This window comes from Mandrillus leucophaeus, unplaced genomic scaffold (genome assembly GCF_000951045.1).
Source record: "Mandrillus leucophaeus isolate KB7577 unplaced genomic scaffold, Mleu.le_1.0 Scaffold1176, whole genome shotgun sequence".
In the NCBI taxonomy this organism is placed as follows: Eukaryota; Metazoa; Chordata; class Mammalia; order Primates; family Cercopithecidae; genus Mandrillus; species Mandrillus leucophaeus.
This window is the reverse complement of record NW_012100054.1, coordinates 975,602-998,427: the sequence shown is the minus strand read 5'-3', so window position 1 is coordinate 998,427 and position 22,826 is coordinate 975,602. Positions and strand designations below refer to the sequence as shown.

The 22,826-nt window shown below is 39.0% G+C and overlaps 1 protein-coding gene across 1 annotated transcript in view; it reads left to right on the top strand.

Annotated features, from left to right (window-relative positions):
* Positions 1–22,826, top strand: part of SLC9A9 (solute carrier family 9, subfamily A (NHE9, cation proton antiporter 9), member 9) — a 229,736-nt gene that overhangs the window by 94,264 nt on the left and 112,646 nt on the right. Inside the window, exon 5 of the mRNA XM_012001354.1 lies at positions 15,187–15,241. Coding sequence (XP_011856744.1) covers positions 15,187–15,241 — 55 coding nt within the window. The remainder of the gene's footprint in view (positions 1–15,186; positions 15,242–22,826) is intronic.

The following is a 22,826-nucleotide window of genomic DNA, read 5'->3' as shown; positions in this document are numbered from 1 at the left end:
TAGGATATAAAGATATATATTTGACAATAATAGCACAAATGAGGAGCAAGGAAAGAAAGCTGTAGTGGAACAAGGAAGTGGCATGAGACAGTAACTCAAATTCACACGAAGAAATAAAGAGTAACAGAAGCAGTAAAAAAGATTAAAAGAAAAACTTTGTAAATATACTTTTTTCACAATTTTTAAAAAGATGTAAGATTGATATAAAGTAACAATAACGTTGAATTGTGTTTATAACATATACATGTGATATATATGACAACACAAAGGATGTTATTAAATCTTATTTCTGATTCAGGAAGTAAGAGTGGAGCAAATGTTCTACATCTTACTGGAATCGAGTTATTAGAAATCCAAAGCAGAGTCTAATAAATTGACATGTATATTGTAACCCCTAGAGCAACCACTAAGAAAAAAACAAAATTATTTTAAAAAATCAACAAATAAACATATACAAATAGCAAAATGGAAGAAGTAAATCCAATTATATCAATACCATTAAATGTGAATGAACTAAACAATGTAATCAAAAGGCAGACACTGTCAGACTGAATTGAAAAAAAAAAAAAAAACTAATTTCACCTAGATTCAAAGATACAAATATCCAGAAGGGAAACGGAAAGGGAAAGAGGATGGGAAAAGATATACCATGCAAACAATAACCACAAGAGATCTGGAGTAGTATACTAATATCAGACAAATAGACTTATGAAAAAGCATGAGACACAAAAAGGGACACTTTATAATAATGAAAGGGTTAATTCACTTGGAATATATGACATTCATAAACATAGATGCACTCAACAACAAAGTCCCAGGATACCTGAAGCAAAAACTGACAGAAAAAGAAAAACATTAAAGAAAGTATCTTTCAATTCTACAAAAAAAAAAAACCACAAAGGTGCTAAGTAAATTGCTAGAGTTTGAGAAACACCACATTCTACCACACTACAATAATATTTGCAGATTTCAAGTTCACTTTGCATTGTTATATATGGACATCTCAAGCAATAAATATGTTCCAATAATTTCTACACTTAAATTTTCTCATAGAAGTCTATTCATGCCAAAGGATTTTTAAATTTTGATAATTTCTTTTTATTCATTAAGATAGGCAGCATGTCAAATTAAAAAAATTTTTTAAACTGTTTAATTCTTCTGTTGCTTACTACCAATGTAACTTTTCTCAAATTAGCTAATCTCTGTGGGTCTCAGTGTTCTTATCTTTAAAACGACATGGTAGGGTGGTATCATCTGAGCTCCCTTCCACTTACAGTTCTGAGACTGGTGTTTTCACCATGAAAATGAACTGTTTCACCAAGCTAATCATCAGGAAAGCCAGATTTCTAGAATCTAGATTTCTCCATCTGAGATGGTGAAATGTACCTCACTAGGGTAGAATTTCAGCTTCTAGAAAGACTTCTGAGAACTCTTAACATATGAACCATATGAACCTTGGTTCAAATGGAATTCATAGGTTTAAGTTGGAGCACTTAATAAAGCATATTTTGATTTAAGGCATCATAAGTGGATTATGCTCAGGAGCACTTTCATTCCTCCTGTGTAGGTCCTACTATATCTTATGATATGATCTGCACTCCTAACATCTGCCATTGTCAGATGCCACAACTCGTATGTGAATTTCTTGTGAAAACCTGAGCCAGCCTAGGAATAGGAACAGTCTATGTCAAGTTGTACATGAATATTCAAGTACCTTAGAGAAACATTTAAAGACACAATTCTGACATTAAGGCTGGAAACAAAGCTATGTTTAAGATTTATTATATTTATGGATTTCTTAAGAAATTTCAAGTCCCTGAAAACTTAGTTTCCAGTTTAAGTGAAACCTTTTTACTGTTGCATGCTTACTAATGTGAATAGCTTTCTGCATTAGTCTGTTGCCAGGTAGGAAAAACAATGGCACATTCAAGCTGAGTAAATTAAAGGAACTTAGTAAGGAACTATTACATAAGCTGGTTTTAGAAAACAAGGAATAGTGCAGTACCCCAGGACTGGAATCAATGGAGAGCAGTTACCAACCTATACCCAAATGGGAATATTTACCAGAACCCAGAGAGGGTAGCTGGGTAGGGTAAATAGAGAGGGATTAAGGAGCTGAGGCTTTGATAGAAGAATACAGACAAGCCTGGTGACCTGGCAGGAAGGAAGAAATAGGATACCCTGTCTCACTCTCCTCTCTCCTTCCAATATCCTGCCAGTGCTTCCTATTGGCTAAACCAATTCAAGACCAAAGAGCACGATAACCCAAATGATGCCATCTACATCGGTCTGCATTCCAGAGTCCAGGATAATGTGGAGAAAAGGGAGTAGAGTAAATGTAGAGGGAAAAATGAAAAGGTCAGCAGTCCGGAAGGTCCAAGGGTAAAATAGTAAAAACAATTGCAAAGTTGTTATTTCACCCAGGATCAGGACTTGGGGAGGCAAACAAGGTACCTAGGATGCAAAATCTAAGGAGGCACTCACTCTCGGGCTTATAAAAATGCTCAGCACTTGCATGATCCTGAGAGACAGGATGTCTTCCTTGCCTCACTCTAGTCCTGGCTCTGATTCAACCCAGTGATGACTAAAAGTTGCTTGACACAGAATTTTAAAAGGGAATGAATTATCTTTTTTTTTTTTTGCATTAATTCAGTCAAAAGTTTTTTTTAATTGTTTATTTCCTTAGGTTTTTGGGAAACAGGTGGTATTTGCTTACATGAGTAAGTTGTTTTGCGGTAATTTGTGAGATTTTGGTGCACCCATCACCCGAGTAGTATACACTGGACCCAATTTATAGTCTTTTATCCCTCACCCACCTCCCAGCCTTTCCCCTGAGTCCCCAGTGTTTAATGTATCATTCATATGCTTTTTCATCCTCATAGCTTAGTTCCCACTTATGAGTGAGAACATACGATGTTTGGTTTTCCATTCCTGAGTTACTTCTCTTAGAATAATAGTTTCCAGTTCCATCCAGATTGCTGCAGATGCCACTAATTCCTTCCTTCTTTGTGGCTGAGTAGTAGAGAATGAATTATCTTTTAATCTGTAAGCATAAAAAGAACATTTTGTTTGAAAGATTTCAAAATATGTCTTTTGAATTTTTCCCCAAGGACAGCAAATAACATATTAGCCATATATGAAGTATCCAGAGGCTAGTATGTGTAATGGCTTGACATTATTATTGAACCCTAGATTTTTATTATTTTGTGTGGGTATTCATTTATTCCAGCTGCACATTTTTTCACACTTCAGCATTTTTGAAGTCAAGTGTGTCTCATAATCAATGGTGTCACAAATATAATTAACAGCATTTTTCTTCTTAGATGTACGTAAAGTAATGGTATGCCTTATTAACTACATCTAGGTTTGATGAAACTTACTGTACGTACTTTTTGAAGATATATATGAGTGTAACAAATTTTTCATGCCCACCACAATATCTAGCATATACTAATGGTCTTGATATATTCTCAACTGGTATTTCATGAATGAATGAGTGGGTGAATTAGTGAGTGAAGGAGAGAATTAATGAAATAGTCTATCTGCCCTGCTTTTAGGATGTGGATAGTGTGGTGTCAGGAAAAATATCAGTTCATATACAATAGTTGTTTAAGCTGTCATCATGATCTCCTAGAATGATAGGCCAAAACAACCTGAATGTTACATTAGCCACGAGCATCCAATTAACTTTCATTATGTCATTTTCTGCCAAATTAATGCTAATTCTGTTTCCATGCTGTGCACTTTCCGTAGTCTTCATAACAATTTCAGAACCTGTTTTACAACATATTCTTGCTACTCTTTTCCTCTTTGCCTTTCTCTTCTGCTCTAAGACAGCTTCTTCCCCATAGTATTGTCGCCAATTTTCATTCACTTTCCTGATTTTAAACCATTTATTCCAAAATCAAGGTACAGTTTTCATTATAATTCTAGTGTTAACCACAAATTCTTTCCCTTTTAAAATTTTAAATATTTAATTTCTTTTTAACATAGTCATGCACACAAGCATGCACTTCAGCCCAATGTTTAATAGCAGACTTGACCAGAGAAAAACATTATTTTTCTAGTGATTTACTTTAATCCATCTCAGCAAGAAACTGAAATGATTTTCTTCTCTTTTTATGTGTCATGCAGTAGCAGCTTCCTAGCTTACCCATTGTCTTTCTGTCAGCTTTCCTTTTAAAATTAAGATATTTATTCATTTTTAGCAAAAACCAAGATAATGCATTATTAAGACATTTCTGACTTGATTCTCTTCTGGGACAAGGGAAAAAGTTTTTTTCACTAAAGTAAAAATAGAAGTGAAATATAGATATATATGTGGGTGTACATATATGTGTGTGTGTGTATATACATATACACAACATCTGTGAATTAGTAGCATCTGGTCTTAATATGGTCTATAATATAATATGGTCTTACAGAATGTTAACTGCTCCAAATGAAAATAAGATTTCAGTTATTTGTAGAGATTGTAAATCAAATCTGCTTCCAATTGTGGGCTTAAACAACAGTTTTGGCAACCATTATATATCCTAAAGCTGTTTTAATTTTAATTTTAGTCCATTAGTGTTGGTGAAACAATCTTCTTTGGCTATTTTTTCATGTTTTCAGTCCACATGGTTAATAATTCTGTACCGTCTCCAGGATGTTGGTGATGGATAGCCTGAAGCAACAAATTTACTGGTGCAAAATTATTAAAGAAACCAATTGCAAGTGCTTTTTAATAGTTAATCTAAAGAAGTGGGTTATAAATTTTTCTCTTTTTTTGCTTTTAATAACTAAAATACATGGTGTTGTAATAACTTCAAATCCTCTTCCCAAACTCCATATGTTTTATATAATACATGAATATTACCTAGTGTAGATTCTACATGTTAGCTGTTACTATAATAATGTTGTGTCTCCAGCTCCCTTTTCACCCGCTGCCTTCCTTCCATGCTTCATGGTGGAGATACCTCTGTTGACCTTAGGCTTTTGTTCCCATCTCTTTCTGCTCTCAGGAATAAGTCTGATTCACTTGTATCTGGTGTGAATACAAGCTCAAATATTACCTCTCCCAAGTCCTTGCCTTGTAAGGCCTAATCTTCAATGAGGAATGAAGAGCTTTATCCTGTGCTAAGGAAGTCTAGGCATTGGCAGTTAGCGAAAGTCGTGATTTGGAAGGAAGCTTTCTCAAAACATCTTATAAACCATCTTTCCCTATTAATATGCAAAGCTGATCTGGTGGTAAGGGAGTGGGGGCGGGGGGCAGTTCAGCATCAACCATTAGAATTTTATGTTTTGAATGAGTTGTGTTGTAGGTACATATCCATCCATTTTGCAAAGCTTTGTTGTTCCCTTCTAAGGATTCTTTCCAAGATATCACTCCACAAAAATATTTGCTTTGGCTGGGTTAAATGTTATTTTGGATTATTGCATAGAGGAGTTTTACGGTTCTTTAAATATATTATATATATATTCCATACATTCCCCCCTTATTGTCAAAATATACTTGTGATTTTGTAGATGATGTTCATGGGGAGAATATGCTCCTTGCATCAAGAGAACACACTCCCATTAAGGCTCCTTCCCTTCCAGGTTTCCCACTGAAGCCTGAGCACATCAAAGAGCAACAATGTGGAGACTCACTCTGAGATCTCACTGCTGACCCCGATGCACGCCAAGCATGGTCTTTAATGGCAAGCTGGGATTTAGGCCACAGTTCTGCCTGGAGTTCCTCATAGCTTGGCGTTTCACTTGACAGTGAAAGTGAGGGAAGGAGATCCACTTCTGGCATTAGATCATTCTGTTTATTTAACTGTGAAATAACCACAGTGATTTTCAGGTTTTAGGTTTCCACTTCTTGCTCAGACCCCTGACAGCCTGGGATTTGTTTTTCAACCATTTATGGTTTCATACCAACATATAAAGCTGCTACAACTACTTCATATTCAGTAATAAAATGCCCCTCTTTTTTCCCATATAACTTGTTCAGTCTGACATTGTGAAGACTCCCCACCCAGTAACACTAGAATTTTAAAAAGCAAATCCACTTGAAAGGATGGCTTTTCTGGGGATGTGCATTTGACTCTGATAAATCCCTAATTGCCCAGGCAGGCCACCCAGAGTGAAGCCTTAGAGAAGAAAGGCCAGATGCCTTGATAAGCTATTACATCTGTCTTCCTACCAAAGGGTGTCAGTATGCTTGCAGCTTAGGTCAAAAGAAATCAGTCTGTGTATTCATTTTCAATCTAGTTTCTAATGGACTCTTATCTGTAGCCTGAAATTAGCTTACATCTTGGCAGAACTAAGTACTCCAAACTCAAGGGAAGTTGTGCCAAACATAAAGCACAGGATGTAGATCTGCATTTGTGTCTGTGACATGTACTTGCTTATTCATGTTTATTTTTCAAAGAACATAATGTTTTCAGCACACTTATACACTCCAAAATGTATATCTAAATTGTCAGACACATGTAAACACCGGCCACACATTTTTATCTCTGCACCCAGAACATCCCCACTCTTAGTCTTTACACTCCAAAACCTCCATCATCAATAAGCCTCCACTGGAATCAGAAATCACAAGGAAAATCACAGGTGAGGAAAGGTAAAACATAACTGTTTTGCTGGAAATCTTGACAGTTAAATCTTTTATTCAGGAGGCCTAAGTAGCAAAGACAACAATATCTATTAATACCACTACCACAACAAGAACAACAGCTTACTGCTTCTAAGTATTTTCTAGGGGCCAGATCCTGTGCCAAGCCCCTTACGTGTATTCTCCCACAACAGCTTATGACATACTTACCATTCCTATCTCCATTTTGTGGAAAAGGAAACCGAGGTACAGTTTCCTGCCTAAAGTCACACAAGGAAGTGATGGGAACAGCCAGTCAGAATGTCTAACTCCTAATGTTCATGCTCTGTGCCTCTTCTTAGCTGTTACCTAGTATTTTCAGTCAACTGTGTCAGCAAAGAGTTAAAGAGAGACCTGACCCTTCTTTAGTCTAGTCAACCCGATAGTTTCATGAAATCCATTCCATCTCCATAATCTCTGAGAGAAAAGTAAATGGCATATGGGCAACCTTGGAATACCAGGACAGGAATGGTGCATGAATCCTTGACCCAGCTGTTTTCAATTTGGTAGACAAGTCCCAGGGGTAGAAAAATGGACCTAGCAAAGCATATGAGTACCAGGCAATGACAGTGTGTCCATGCAGTGGTGGAAACCCAGAGGGGCACCACTGCTCTCAGCAGCATCCCAGCTCTACATCTTCATCTCCTATGGGGGGGCTCACAATCATATCACATACTTCATGTCCCCAAATTATAGAACCCCCCTTTCTTCCTTCTTCTCCCTCTAACCCTTCTTAAATAAGATGTCCAAAGTGTCTTTAAATACTTGACATGCCGCACCCTTCTCCAGCTTCTGTGAATATTCCCAGTCCATTTATCTTGACCTTGAAGAACTCATTATCCCTTCCTTATTCTTAGACTTTACCTTTTGGTCAGAATCTCCACTTCAGACAAGCAACTAGACAAAACTCTGAGGGGGTTGCTATTTTTCTTGAGTTGATAACAATGTAGAGAGCTGACTCTGCTTCACTCACAATAGAAGTGCTCAGATCCGGTCTTACTGAACCTGAGTTTCAGTTTTATCTTTCTAATAGGATGTCCCTTGGGGGAAATTCCCATGCACATGCTTCTCCTTCTTTAATACGGCTAATGGTAGGACGAACCATTCAAGTGTCTGGAGTAGAAACTCAGAAACACCTCAATACTTTCCTCCTCTTCTTCCCACAGTGAGCCTGTCATGTGCAATGGCCCTCACCACCCCTTCATGTATATATCTCTGAAATCTATCTCTTCTTTTCCACCACTGCTAACTTAGTTAGACCCTAATGAACTCTTGGTTGGACCATTGCAATAGACTACTAAATGACCTCCATGCCTCCAGTTTCTTTTTTTTTTTCTTTTCTATCCCAACCTGAAGACAACCACCAGTTTCTTAATATCACAATGTATACTTCCAGTGATCTTTCTGAAACATAAATGCAATTATTTCACCCCGTACTGCCTACAGAGAAACAAAAAATGCTTTCCTAAGCATAGCACTCAAGATTCTTCATAATTTGGCCTTATGTTACTTTCTGGTGTCATCCAAAGCAACTCTGTTCACCTCCATGTTTATGACCCTCGCAGTCTAGCCATACAGAGTTATTTATGATGTTCCAACCTACTTTGTTCCCCTATGCCTTTGCCCACGCTGTGCCTGGAGTCCCCTCCCCTAAACTTCTCTCTTACCATTAAACTCATTCTCACTTTTCAGTGTCCATCTCCTCTGTGAAACTTACCTAAACGCTCCATAGCTCATCTTGATTGGGCTCTTTGTTGGTGTGTTCAAATAATTAATGTACAATGCTTATCACGCCATACTGTAGTTCTTTGCTTCCAATCTGTTTTTCCCATTAGATCTTGGGTCACTGATGGCAGGAATCCTATCATTGACCTTTATATCCTAGCGTCTGTCATTTATGGAAAAGCCACTCTTGTCTTTAACCTATATTGTATTTATGACTCAATTTAGGGTACATCCATTTCTCTAATAATAACAGCACTAACAAGGAGAGCATCAACTAATATTTCATGAGTGCTTCCTAGATGGCAGCCAATATTTTATATATTTTATTAACTCATTTCATCCTTATAATAGCTCATGAAATAGATACATGCTTATCCCCACTTATAGTTGGGAAAACTGAGATTTGCAAAGGTTAAGTAATTTGTCTCAAAGTTATGCAAGTAGTAAATAATGGAAGTGAAATTTGAATCCATGCAACCTGATTCCAGGGTCCAAATTCTTAACTACTGTGCCACACTTAAATTACAAAATGAACCAAAATGAGTTTTTCCGCTTACTTTAGTTCATTTTCTTGTTTCCCAAATTGAAATTAAAATATTTGAATTATTAACTGTATTAATGTTGGTCTTACACAAGCTCCGGGATTATTCAGTCAAATAATACAGGGTACAGTCGCAGATGTTGGCCCCCAAGTGATATTCTCATGGCTACACAATAGTCCCCAAACCTCAGTGGGTATCTTTCAGACGCCTCCATTTCAAGCTGAATTTATGTGCTCAATATCCAGCCACTCTTCCCTTACTGAAAATGTCATTTTTTAGACTTTGCCATCAAAAGCAGGTCTTAGAGGAAATAATGTATCTTCCCCACCACCCAGGCCCTGTCAGCAGGGCGCTCAAAAGAATCAAAACTGCACCTAAGACTACTGGAATTCACAGGATGAAACTAAGCCCTAGTAGTATTTCAGTGCCTTTCAGAGGTGCTAAGTGATAAGAATCAGAGTGGAATTTGTTGGCTTTAATGGGAAAAGTGAGCCTTTTGTTAGTTACCTTGCTTTCCCTCTAAGAAAAACCCAACTTTGGGGCATTTTTTTTTAAACTATGGTTGGGTATAAGAGCATCCCGAGATTTCAATATGTCTAATAAAACTCACCAAAGAATGGAAGCACAATAGGAAGGGAGGGTGCATTATGGTGCACAAGAGATGTGTTTTGCTCTGAAAATGGAGCTTGATGCTCGTTGTAAATGAGGAACCCGGAGTGAGATGTACGAGGGCACAGCTGGGAATATGTGCGAAGCTTGCCTTCATTTCCATTTGAATACCATAGAGGCAGCACTCAACTTGCTTAAAATTAAAAGGTACATCAGGAATGCAAAACATCGTATAAAATTTTAACCAGCCTTTTTAGTTGCTTTCTAATTCTTTACTGGTTCTTTATTTCCCTATATTTTTTCTATATTTTTTCCTCTATATTTTCTTGGGCTGTGCGGTTATTTATCCCTCCACCCTCGGCTCACCTTTTCTAAGGCTGCGTGCACCTTTACAATTATTTATCCACCGCAGTCACCTATTCTTTTTATAATAATGTATTTCTTTCTCTTTCTTTCCTTTTCACCTTTCTTTTGTTTGCTTGCTTTCTGCTCAGCTCCTCCCTCTTTCTTCTTTCTCCTTGCTCCTCAGACACCATCTTTTCCTTCTTTGTGGCCTTGTTACCCTAACTAGTCTACCAATAAATTATAAATAATTCAAAACCAGGCGAGGCAGAATGGCTCACACCTGTAATCCCAACACTTTGGGAAGCCAAGGTGGATGGATCACTTGAGCCCAGCAGTTCGAGACTAGCCTGGGCAACATGGCAAAACCCTATCTCTACTGAAAATTCAAAAATTAGCTGGATATAGTGGCACATGCCTGTAATCTCAGCTACTCGGGAGGCTAAGGCAAAAGAATCACTTGAACCCAGGAGGTGGAGGTTGCAGTGAACCAAGAACATACCACTGTACTCCAGCCTGGGTGACAGAACGAGACTGTGTCTCAAAAACAAAAGAAATAAATTTTAAAAAAAATCAAAACCTAGGAAGCTTGGCCCTCTTTAAACAGAAACAATGTTTTGCTATGAGACCAGAAATCCTTGCTATACACTGGCTGCTCCCTGTGGCTCACATGTGGTTGTTGCTATATATTCAAAAGTTGCCCAGTGCAGAAACAAGTACTAGGAGAGCTTATCTCTGAAAGTAATAAGTAACTGAGCTCCGGCCCCACTGATAATTACTGAAAAATAATAATATCAATAATAGCTGCTAACATTCTTAAAAGCTTACTATATAACAGGTCCTAAATTTTCTCATTTAGTCCTCACCACAACCCTGTGAAATGGGTTCTCTAATTATCCCCATTGTACTAGTGAAGAAACCAAGATGGAGACAGAGTGAGTGACACAGGTCACAAAGCAAGTGAGAAGCAGAGCCACATTTCTCAACCCAGGCAGTCTGGCTACAAACCACCCTCTTGACAGCTGGGTTTCACTGACCCTTCAACAACTACAGGGTAATCATGAAGGCCAGATTCCAACTAGGGCCAATGTATACTGTAGAGCTTGCCCTGCATGGTTGGGTATAACCAGACAGGTGAGCAAAGGGTGAGCCAGGGTTGCCACAGACAAAACAAGGTGATCTCTGGTGCCCAGAAGGAATTCTGTTTGGGAGCAGAGAGTAGAGTTGGAGGAGTACAGCTACTTCACTCCAAGTCTCAGTAACTTCTAGTGATAGGAGATCTGAGACCTAGGAAGGGCATCGTGGTGGATGGGCCAGGATGGTGATCAGACAGAAGGGAGGACAGTGCTTGGAGTTCAGGCAGGGTATCTCACAAGTTCAGTGGTAGCCAGCATGGCCCAAAATACCAGCCTGGAGTTTGGAGGGAGGGGGTCCAGTCCATGGGAGAGAAACTGGCAGATTATCGTTTGGCCAGAGCTCAGGGACTGTATTTGGTACCAGGGCTCAGAAACAAGGACGAGTCCAGTTACCGAACCCAGGACACTGTCCAGATCAGATGAGCAGAAAGGGTAGCTAGCTTAACATTGAGGGAGAGGTGCTAAAGACCCTTGGATGTCACCTAAGGAGGTTGGACTTCATACTGTGATCTCACCTAGGGGGCTGCTATATACATGTAACACCACAAACTGGGATGATATTATGTCTTCTTTCTAATAATCTCTCAAAAACTCTATGTATAAATGATCTTTTGTGCACAAAAGTGGATGTTCATGCATTAAAAAGGGCTGTAAAAAGTTTTTGAAAGTGAGTGGATACATGGTTAACCCTAAAATAATGTCAGTTTCATATTCTGACTTGCTTTCTTGAAGAGGAGAGTAAGAGATACAGATGTAGTTGGCATGTTTGCATACCCCCGGGATGCTGTGTGAAGGTGCCATGCATGTCTATGTCAGCTTATATATCACAATCGAGAAAAGGCAGAAAATTGCCCTCCAAGGCAATGGAAGTTGGTCTGAGGGTGTGCAAGGGTATTATAAGAACAATTGTGTGTGATTGTAAGTCCTCCTATAATATTTGAATTAGATAGATAGATAGATAGATAGATAGATAGATAGATAGAATAAAAATAAATTTGTCAGGGTTAGTCCTACAATAAATTAAAAGGGGTGGGGGTCATAGGGACAATATGTTGACATATTGTCACAGCCAGGAAAAATAAAGGCAATCTAACTGGCAGATACGAGAATTAAAAAAAAAAAAAAATGACAGTAGCCAGGGACCATTTATTGTGGTCGTAAAAAGGTTCATACACCTCTCGGAAATCGTTGTAATGCAGCAAGTGTTAGACTTTATGGGACCAGTTGCAATATTGAGTCCCCAGTTAAGATTAGAATATCCCCCTTACACCCTATTTAAGGAGGCAGGTAGCCAAGAAACATATATTAGGCAGATTTTCATCAAAAGTACCTAATATCACAAGTGAAAGAAGGCATTGTTTCCTTCATGGCACTTAAGCTGTGGTACATTTTTTATATTATCCTCATTGAACCTCCCAAACTGTATGCCCTGTGCAGGCGAGGACCATGTTCACCCTGGCTTCCCCACGAGGGAAGCACCTTTCATGGAGGTTGACTTTCCTCAAGCCACTTGTGGCATTTGTCCTGCTCTGGACCTGCCCTGAGATGAGATGTGGGAGGACGTACAGGCTTCTTCCCAGTCAGGCCTCTGAGATGCCTTCCACTGAGTCCCCATCAACTGAAAGAATTTCATCCACTTCCTCCGCCCCATCTAGCTGTGCAGGAATGTCTTCTGTGATTGCTGCTGTGAAGAAAAGCTTTCACTTTAGTGAAAGGCCTCAGTACTGCCTCAAACGTTAAATGTTGGGCTTCTTGTAAAATTCTATTTTTGTCCTCTCCAGGTTTCTAGACAGAGACCTAGGAAAAGGCCCTAAGCAGATACAGTGGTGGGAGCCCCATGACCCTCATTTCAGTTCACTGCCAACCTGGGTGCCCAGCAGCTTCGTCCGTGAGATCTGGGCTTATCCAGCAATGAAGCCTCTAGGGAGCAGCCAGCACCTGCCGGAGGGCTCTGATCCACCACACAGCTGTGAGAGTGGCCTAGCCCTGTAAAAGAAGTGGGCTGGGAGCCTCCACACCTGGGTTCCACTGTCGGAGGCAGGCCATCCCCACCCCTCCCTACACTGCTGTTCTCCCCTCGTCCCTTCATCCCTTCGTCCCTTGGTCCCTTGGTCCCTTCCCCTCTCCTTTCTCCTCCCTCCTTCCTCCTCCCTGACATCCTTTCCCTCTCTCCTCCCCTTTCCTTTATTGTTCCTTCTCAGATGACATAGATCAAATTGCTAGTTTTCCTACTCCAAGAATCAAGGTTACTCCCCTCCAGAGGCTCTTCCCAGTGCCCTAAGGCAAAAACTTCAGCACAGAATAAATAGCTATGAATTTGCCCCCCTTGGTTAGAGAGATGGGGCTATTCATGTCCACAAGACACTTACCTGTGAAGAATCAGAAGTATTTTAAACAGGTGGGACTTTACCGTTACTGTTCTCCTTATAAAGAGTTACACATTTGCTTAACTGGAGGCTTCTCATGTGGCTTTGCTTCCCCTACCCCAACAGCAGGCCTGGAAGATGATTACAGAGGTGTTTATGATGAACAAGAGTTGAAGAAAAGTCCCTAAATGTCTAGCAAATGTGGATTCACAGGAAGGACTCTGGTGGAGGTTGGGCCAGACCTCTCCCCAGCCCTCCCACCCTGCCCCACTCCAGCTGAAGCAGGCAGAGGGACGCTCCCTGGAAACAGAGGAAGTTTGAGTTTCAGGGCCCCTCACTTGGTCTGGCCCTCCAAGGCCCTGGGAAGATCCCCAGTACTGTGTTCCCATGGTCTCATATTTTTGTAAGATTTGCAAAAAAATACATAGTTTCAACACAGTGTTGGGTTCAACTGCTGTTTCTTTCCACTACAGCTGCCTTTTCCTCATACTTCTCCTCTGATCAGATGGTATTGGAATAGCTGTGGGCATTTGGGGGATCCAACTAAGGGGAAACTGAATTGAGAGTGAATTTAGTTTAGATTGAATGGGATACATTCGTGTGGGCTGCAGTCACTTCTGTGCATGGCTAAGCCACTGCTGTCCACCCCAGAGTAGGAATGGCTTACAGCAATAATGCACAAGTCTGAATTAAATATAAACGTGTCCTATGGTGCCTGGCATCAGAAGTCTGTGGGTAGTGAAGGAAAAACAAGGTTTGAGATGCATTGAGCTAGGCTGGAGACTCTGTTGAAAATTCTTCTAATCATGAGATATATAAAATGCAGTTTTCATTGATGCCTCATCAAAATGGAAATTCAGTAATATATTCAATGACAAAGCATGTACACTGATAAGTACACTGTGCATTGCTTATGGGAATTGCATAAAATAAAATTTATCAGAAATCTTGCATTTGCGGGACCTTACCCTGTAGCAGTGAGGCACATAGCAAGCAAGCATGTCTGTGTGTAAGAAATCGTGCCTTAATGCCTTCCAACTATCAACAATTTTTATCAGTCTTGCTAGAGGAAAGACTGCCTTATCTTTTTATTCTCTAATACAAAATCATTATCATATAAAGAGAGGAGCAAAGTTAGGAGGCAAAAATTCCAGAAGAAAGTTATTTTAGCAGTGTGTCAGACAGTTAATTAATTAAAATGTTTTGTGTTTGTCCTGGGCTTTGAGAGGTCTATTGCAGTTGCCAGCTTTAAAAACATAGTAATTTTTTTGTGACTTACCCTTCTGAAGAGTCACTTTCACTCCCAATTTTGTATTTATATTTTTGTATTATTTTCCTTAAAGAGAGAGCCCCCAAACTGTATACGCCTCAGACTCCACAGTCTGAATCCTCCCTATGGGGAAGTCTCTAGAAAAACGTTCTGTTTACTCTGCCTCAGGAAACACTGCTCCAGGCTGGACACACACATTCCCAGGACATTTTGGTCAATGGGTGGTTGCCGAGGTACCAGGCCACCTTCTCTCTAGAATGTGTGTTTTTGGGGCTATGGAGGTCTTTTTCCTGATGGCTGCTATCCTGGGTTTCAAGGATGCTTACCTTGCCAGGAAAGACAGTAGTGAAGAGCTGCTGTTGATGCTTAACTTCTCCAGCATCCTGAGGCCCAGCTGTTCAAGTTCTTATTTTGGTATAAATCTGAGGTTCTTTTGATTCAAGAAGAGGTAGGATAGTTTTCTGCCAAATCTTTTCTCAGATACACATTGTGTTTGGGTTAGGTCATCTGACACGCAAGACTGTCTCATTCCTTCTGCAGCAGGGATTGACCAGTTTTCGGTTTTCTTTAACAGAGTTGGCGTGGACCTGGATGAAAATTTGAAGGAGGATCCCTCCTCACAGCACCAGGCAAGTCAAAGAAACCAATGCACAGAATATAGAGATATGATTGTTCTGTTCCATAGGCTGTTCCATGTTTGTCCAGCACGTGACCAAGGAGCTATTTCTAAACGGAGCTTCCTCTGCTGATAAAAGAAATGAGATTACAATAAAATACAAGGGAATTCAGGGTGTTGATAACTTCTAGCATATGAATGCTTAGAACTAGCATGTACTTGCAAGCCTCTCTATGGCAGCACGAAGCCTGGAAACTTTACAAAGTACAAGCAATACCGTGATGGCTCTTAGAATGAGGCACTCCATAGTTAAAATCCCTACCCAGCAACTTGCTAGCTAGCCGACTCAGTGAAATTTACACAAAGTATGTCCAATGCATGTTGCACAAACAACAAATTGACTTATTTCTCCTGGACGGCTTCTCATTTATCCGGTCTGAGGCCCAAGAAACTGTCTAGGTGATCCATTCCGGACTTAATTGAACAACAATTATCTACAGAGACCTGAAAATCCTTTGGGGTAATTGTTTTAGAACAATGAGCTCTTCCCTGATATATTAGTTCGTTCTCACAATGCTGATGAAGACATACCCAAGACTGGGTAATTTATACAGGAAAATGGTTTAATGGACTTACAGTTCCACATGGCTGGGGAGGCCTCACAATCAGGGCAGAAGGCAAGGGGAAGCAAGTCACATCTTACGTGGATGGCGGCAGTCAAAGAGAGAGCTTGTGCAGGGAAACTGTTTTTAAAACCATCAGATCTAGTGAGACCCATTCACTCTCACAAGAACAGCATGGGAAAGACCCGTCACCATAATTCAACTACCTCCTACCAGGTTCCTCCCACAGCACATGGGAATTGTGGGAGTTATAATTCAAGATGAGGTTTGGGTGGGAACATAGCCAAACCATATCACCTCAAGTGGGGGAAATGCATTCTCCAAACTGAATTTGAACCAAACGTCAAAGTAGAATCTGTCATTGTCGGTTTTGCACTAGCCATTTTAAACTCGGTACTTGATACAAATAAGCAAATGCAGGGAAATTTTACACCTTTTTGCTGAAATTAGAAGTAGACAGACATAGATGTAATAGGAGAATATCATAAATAAGTGATATTACTTAATGAATTGTGTTATGAGCATATTTGTATTCTAAGGGACTCCCTCTCTTTTATTTCATGCTTATTTTTCCAATAATGCCATCAATGAGACACAATTGGTGAGTTTTCCTGGGCAAGACACTGCTTTCCTGGCACACACAGATGAGACAAAGAAAGGAGCCTGTGCTCTGCGGAAAAGGCTGGGAAATTAAGTTGGTGATGATCCTGGCTCTCATGTACTTTGAGGTTTTTTGTCACATGTGTTCCAAGGCCAGGCAGTTTCCACAGACTCCATTGTCCAGGAAACACACCTAACTGCAGGATGGAGCACAGCAGGGGTGCCCAAAGCACTGGGATTAGAGCCAGCCTGGTGACCTTAGAAAGGAGATCAAAGCCCATCTCCTTACACTGGTGGGCTATAATGAATAGTCAGTAATGTCTGGTGGTGGCTGATTTTTAAAAAGCATTTTCATCTTGTATCAGTCAAATAATTCATTCTCCTACCTTCAAGCAAAACTTTTATCTAAATTTTGTCCTTCTTGCATACCTTTTTCTTTAAAAGAAGAAAAGACACAATTATAAAATTCATCAAATAAAATTCTCTATCTTCTAAATGCCTAATATTCTACAATCATATATACCATTATCGGTAAAAATTTCCTACTAGCCTAAATGCTTTCTTTTATAATTTAAATGTATTTTATTTTATCTCATTCATGTGACACTTTAAAACAAAGTTCATTATTAAATCAGTAACAACTCTTACCTGAAGATATTGTAGCAATAAAAGTCACTTTTTTATTAGAGAAATAGGATAGCATAACATAGAACAGTGAAAACCCTGTGATATTTGGGGTCTTGGGCAAGGTGTTTACGCCTTTGGGTCTCAGTTTCCCTCTCTATAAAATGTAAATGATAACGTCTACCCCTCCAGGCTGTTATTTATGATAAGGAAAATTGGGTTTATGAAAATGACCCAACTTAATTAAGCTAAACCCATCTCATTTTATGAATGATTGGAGACAGCTTAAACCACCACATATAATAATAGTAAAATATTTTTATAGAATTTTAAAAATCAGTAAAAAATATTAATAAGAGCAGATAGTCAAAACTAGAGGGGTAAAAAGAATCATGAATAAGCAGATCATAAGGACTTATATACTTGCTGTAGTCAAACCATAAGTAAGCTTTCTGATGGCCAAAGGGGAAATAAAGAAATAATAATTGGTAATTTATTAAATTCATATCATTAGAAGGAAAAATCATACCCTCTCCTCAAGTGATACAAAACATCACTATGTTTTTAAAGAAATCTCTCACTTGGGGCCTCCTGTAGAGGACACATAAAGCACTATCTAAATGTTAAGTAAGTAGCATTATCATTGGCATGGCTCTTCCTGAACTGCTGCTACCTACAAATTATTTTATTTTTAAGAAGTATCCTATAGGTGTTCTTATTCATGATAATGTTTGATTACCAAAGAAGTTACATTTCAGAAAGAGGTTTTCTCCACATATTGGGATAATTCTTATCTTCAGTATCAAGTACAGGAAACAGTGGGCTCTGATGGGAGGTAACAAGCTATAGTGTCCGCACAGCTGCCACTGAACCTGGACCATTTTTTGGTACTTTCCAAACTGTCAAGAACCTCTCTGCTCTCATTTTGCCTGGCAACACCTGTCTTATTATCAACATCTCTTGCTCTGTTGGATTATATAATGTAACCCCAATTCTTAGGAGGACTGTATGTTTCCCCATGATTTGCATTTATTAAACTGGGTTTGCATTAACAAATAGGTTAATCCTTGTAATGGGCAGGCTTAATATATAAACAAAAGACCCTTCTTACTTACCAAAAGCTAAAAATTTTGCAGGTAGTTATAGTTGTTACTGATTATACACTCTCAAAATCAAGAATAAACTATATAATTATATATATTTAAAATTATATATATTAATATGTTTTTAAATTTTTTCTTTGTTCTCTGTTGTGGAAAGTAAAATAACTTTTGGGAATGTGAACTTGTAGCTGTGGCTAACTACTAATGTCACAACTTTCCTTTTTGCCATACAATATGTTTAGAATGTGAATGGTGTTACACGATTATTTGCACCAGGCACAAAAGCTTTAGAAAGCATGTTCCATATGCAGATATTACACTCTGGATGTATACTTCATGCAAACGTGCTAATCTGAGAACTGGAAGATATTGCAGTTGTGAATTTCATGCCTCTTAAACGTGAAAAACAAAACCCTCAGGTAGCCTCCCACACAACAGGAAGTTTCCCTTGTAATTGACTCCTTGTACTTGAAAGCACACCTTTTCAGAGTAGATGATTGTCACTGGAGCACCATACTTGCCTTCAGTCTTTTAATAGAAAACTCCTGCTACTCAAGGAAGGCTGCCAGTATTGCTTCTCTTTTTCCCTTTTGCCATTTGATCGTACTCATTCCCATATTCTTTGGGCACTAGTTATTATTCTTAACACTGCTCTAAGCACCTAATACGCGTTTGCTCACTTAATTTCCAAGATAACCCTGAGTGGGTACTATAATTATCTGCATTTTACAAATAAGGAAATTGTACACAGAGACAAAACTTGCCCAAGAACACACAGAAGGGAGAGGTGGAATCTGAACCCGGACAGTTTGGTTCCAGAGTTTCCACTTAACTGGGATGCATGCATATATTCATTCATTTACTCATACAAGTAATTCTTGGTACCCACTCCTATGGCACTAACCTAGATGTGCCTAGAGGATTCAGGAGTTACCAATTCAAAGTTGTCTTCCTCCCAGAGTATATACTGTAATGGGGGACACTGATCAGAGAAAGGTGAACTACATTCTGTGCTTTCAAAGCATGATCACAGTAAAGCAGGTCAGAGGATAGAGAACAGGGGAGGAGGCTACTTGGTCAGGGTAGAAGTGGCATTTGATCAGAGGCCAAATGATGTGTAGAAGAAACAATCCATGTGAGAAGGGGTTGAGGAGAGGTGGTCTGGCAGAGGCTACAGCAAGTATGGAGGCACTGGAGTCACAATGGGTTATGGTGTGCACAAAAGCAGCAGGAAGGCCAGCATGGCTGGAGCTGAGTAAGCAGGGTGGGAGCGGATGGAGGAAAAGTGGGAAAAACAGACAGAGGCAGGGGCCAGTCCATTGCCCATGGTGTTAGGTTTGAGTTTTTTTCTAATGTGATAGACTCCCTTGATGGTTTGGTTTGGAGCTTGAAAGTAATAGAATTAGCCCATTAAAAAAAATGTCTCCCCATTCCACCCTGCCAGCTGTTACGATGAGGATAATTTTCATCTTTTTACATACAATTTCCTTTTCTAACACTATGCTTGTTTCTTTATGGTTTCTCGATGTTACCTTCCAAATTTCTTTTGTTTCTGAAAGTCCCTTCATTGAAATTCTGGTTTTGGTTGTCCTTTATTCTTGTGTGTAACCTGGGTAGATCAGTTCTGGTCACTGCAGCACATGAAAGTGAGCAGAGCTGAGAAAGGTCTGAAGAAGGGCAACTTCAATAACTGACAGAGGGACCTGCTGTCAGAGCAACGGGGATTAAAAGGATTAGGATTTTTCCATCAGAAAGACTAGAACGAAGAAGGGATACAACAAAGTATCTGTAAAAATATGAAAGGTGTAAAGCGAATGAAGACTTGTTTGCTAACTCCCAGAAAACCATAACTTGGAATACCTTTGAAGCCTAGAAGAGGCCATAGGTGAATAATAGAAGTATTTGTTCTTCTGCACAATTGATAGTTCTTATTCACAGTCATCCAGAGTTGCAAGACTTGGAAATATAAGTAGGTTCAAGAAGGGAAGAGATTAATTTAGTAGATAGTGGGGTCATCATGGTCATTAAATAAAATTTTTCTTTGTGAATATTTTCAAATGTTCCTAATAAACAGAAAGATAAGATAATAATGAATCTCAACATACCCATCCCCTAAATTTAACAATTGTCAACATTTTCCATACTTTTTTCGTTTATTGCTCCTATACTGTTGGAGTTAGTCTCATAGAATGTAAATTTCACACTGCACTTCCACAGATATTTCAGAAATAGAATACTAGTCTCAAAATTTGATGTGACCCAGGTGAGAGTTTTTGTAATGTCATGTCGTTCCAATGTCATTGTAACTAATGGTGTTTTGAGAAAAATAAACATTTCAGAGAAAATATCTTGGGTTTTCCCTTGGCCAACATTAAATTTATTTTGGTTATACTTACTTATGGATTTTAGATTCAAAAGTATGTCCTCTCCCTACTAACTTTTTACTGCATAGGACTAAATTCTGTATTTTTATCTTACCAGTAGTTCCTGCAAGTACGTGTTCTAGAAAGTACGAATGATAACAAGGAAGAAGTGGAAGGTGGTAGCTATACTTTAATGAGCATTTTTATATATTAAGTGATTAACAATTATATACATATGTGTATATATACATAATCACATTTAATCTTTGCCTTGACCAATCAAGATACCTATATCACTCCCGTTTTACAAATGATGAAATTGGAGTTCAAAGAATTAATTTTCCCAAGACAACAAACCAGTGATGGGCTGAACCAGAACTAAAGGCCAAAGCTGTTTCATTCTCACCATTGCACCACATCCAATCTATAAATGTGTTCTTTCTTCCCAGTAAGATAGCCTTTCAGTCAACATTTGAGTAATCCTTTCCCCATTAACTCCTGGTCAGCCTTATTTCCCAACCCTATCGAGAGTATCAAGCATATTCTCATTTCAAGAGGCTAGAGTATATTCCTCATCCTTGGAATCCTTCCCTTCACCCAAACCCAGTAAGCTGTGAGTATGGGTCCATTGTCTAGGAGGTCTTTTCCTACTGCAAAGTGTGTCATCCTTCACTCACAGTGCAGCAGGCTCTACTGTCTCCCAGGAGGAGAGGGCCAACCTGCATCATTCTCTGCTTGTTACTTCCTCCCATCAAGGGTTGAGTCTTTAGCTCTTATTCATGCAGATGTCTAAAGCAAGAACATACCAGACAAGACAAGGGTCCTGAGGCAGGAACATGCCTACCTATTCGAGAAATAGCATAGGTGCAAGTATAGCTACAGTGAGCCACCAAGAGTATTATAAGCTATGAGTCAGAGATACAGACAGGATCAGTTATCTATTGCCACATAATGCTGCATAACAAACAAAATCTCAGAGGCATGAACAATAAATACTTATCTCACAAGTCTTTGGGGTTCAGTTTTTCTACAGTGGACTTGTTCATATATCTAGGATCAGCTACAATTTGCTAGATAACTGCTGATCTTAGCTAGGCTTGCTCATATGTCTGGAGTTGGAGAGCTGTCGGCTGATCTAGGATAACTTTAATAGCGATGACTTAAGTACCTCAGCTGTGTACCACATGATTCTCATCTCATCTGGGACCAGTGGGCTACCCTGAGTGTGTCTTTCTCCTGGCCATGACAGAGGGCAAGAATGTAAGCAAAAACAGGCAAGGTTTCTTGAGGCTGAGCATCAGAAGTGATATGTTGGCACTGCTGCTACATTCTGCTGAGCAGAAAAAATTACAAGGTCGTCCTAAAAAACAGATGTATGAATAAATGACTCCTATTTGGTCAAAAGAACTGCAGATTTACATGGAAAAGGCTGTGGATACAGGGATGAAAGAAATGGCACCTCTAATGCAATTAGTCTGCCATATATTAGGTCACATGGGCCAACGTAAAGCGTTTGGACCTTATAGTAATCTGTACAGTTTCAGACTTTCGAAATGTACTGATACTTATTTTATTGATTCCAATTGATATATCTTGGGGAATATTCCATGTGTACTTCAATGTGTATTCTTGCAACTGTTTCAATACTATACCAAACAACTGCAGAATCCAGTTGGCATAGCTCAGTAAGTGCAAATTATGTCAACCTGTTTTTGTCTACTTATTTTATCAGTTACTGATAAAACCTCCAATCAAACAATTGAACTCATGGATCTAGAGAGTAGAAGGATGGTCAGAAGTGTCTAGGAAGAATGGTAGGGGTTTGGGGAAGTGGGAAAGGTGGGGATGGTTAATGAGTATAAAAAAATAGAAAAGATGAATAAGACCTACTATTTGATAGCAAAATAAAGTGACTCTAGTCAATAATAACTTAATTGTATATTTTAAAATAATTTAAAGAATGTAACTGGTTTGTATGCAATTCAAAGGATAAATGCTTGAGGGGATAGATACCCCATTCTCCATAATATGCTTATTTCACATTGCATGCCTGTATCAAAACATCTCATGTGCCCCATAAATATATATACCTACTATGTACCCACAAAAAATGGTTTTACAAAATAATATAAACATTTAAAATAAAACCTCCAATTATAATTAGGGATTTTCCTGTTTCTTTATCTGTTAAATAGTGCTTCATATGCTTTTCACCGGATATAGAATTCTGGTTTGATGGTTGTCTTCTTTGAAAGTCAACAATTTAAAAATCACATTGTGTTGTG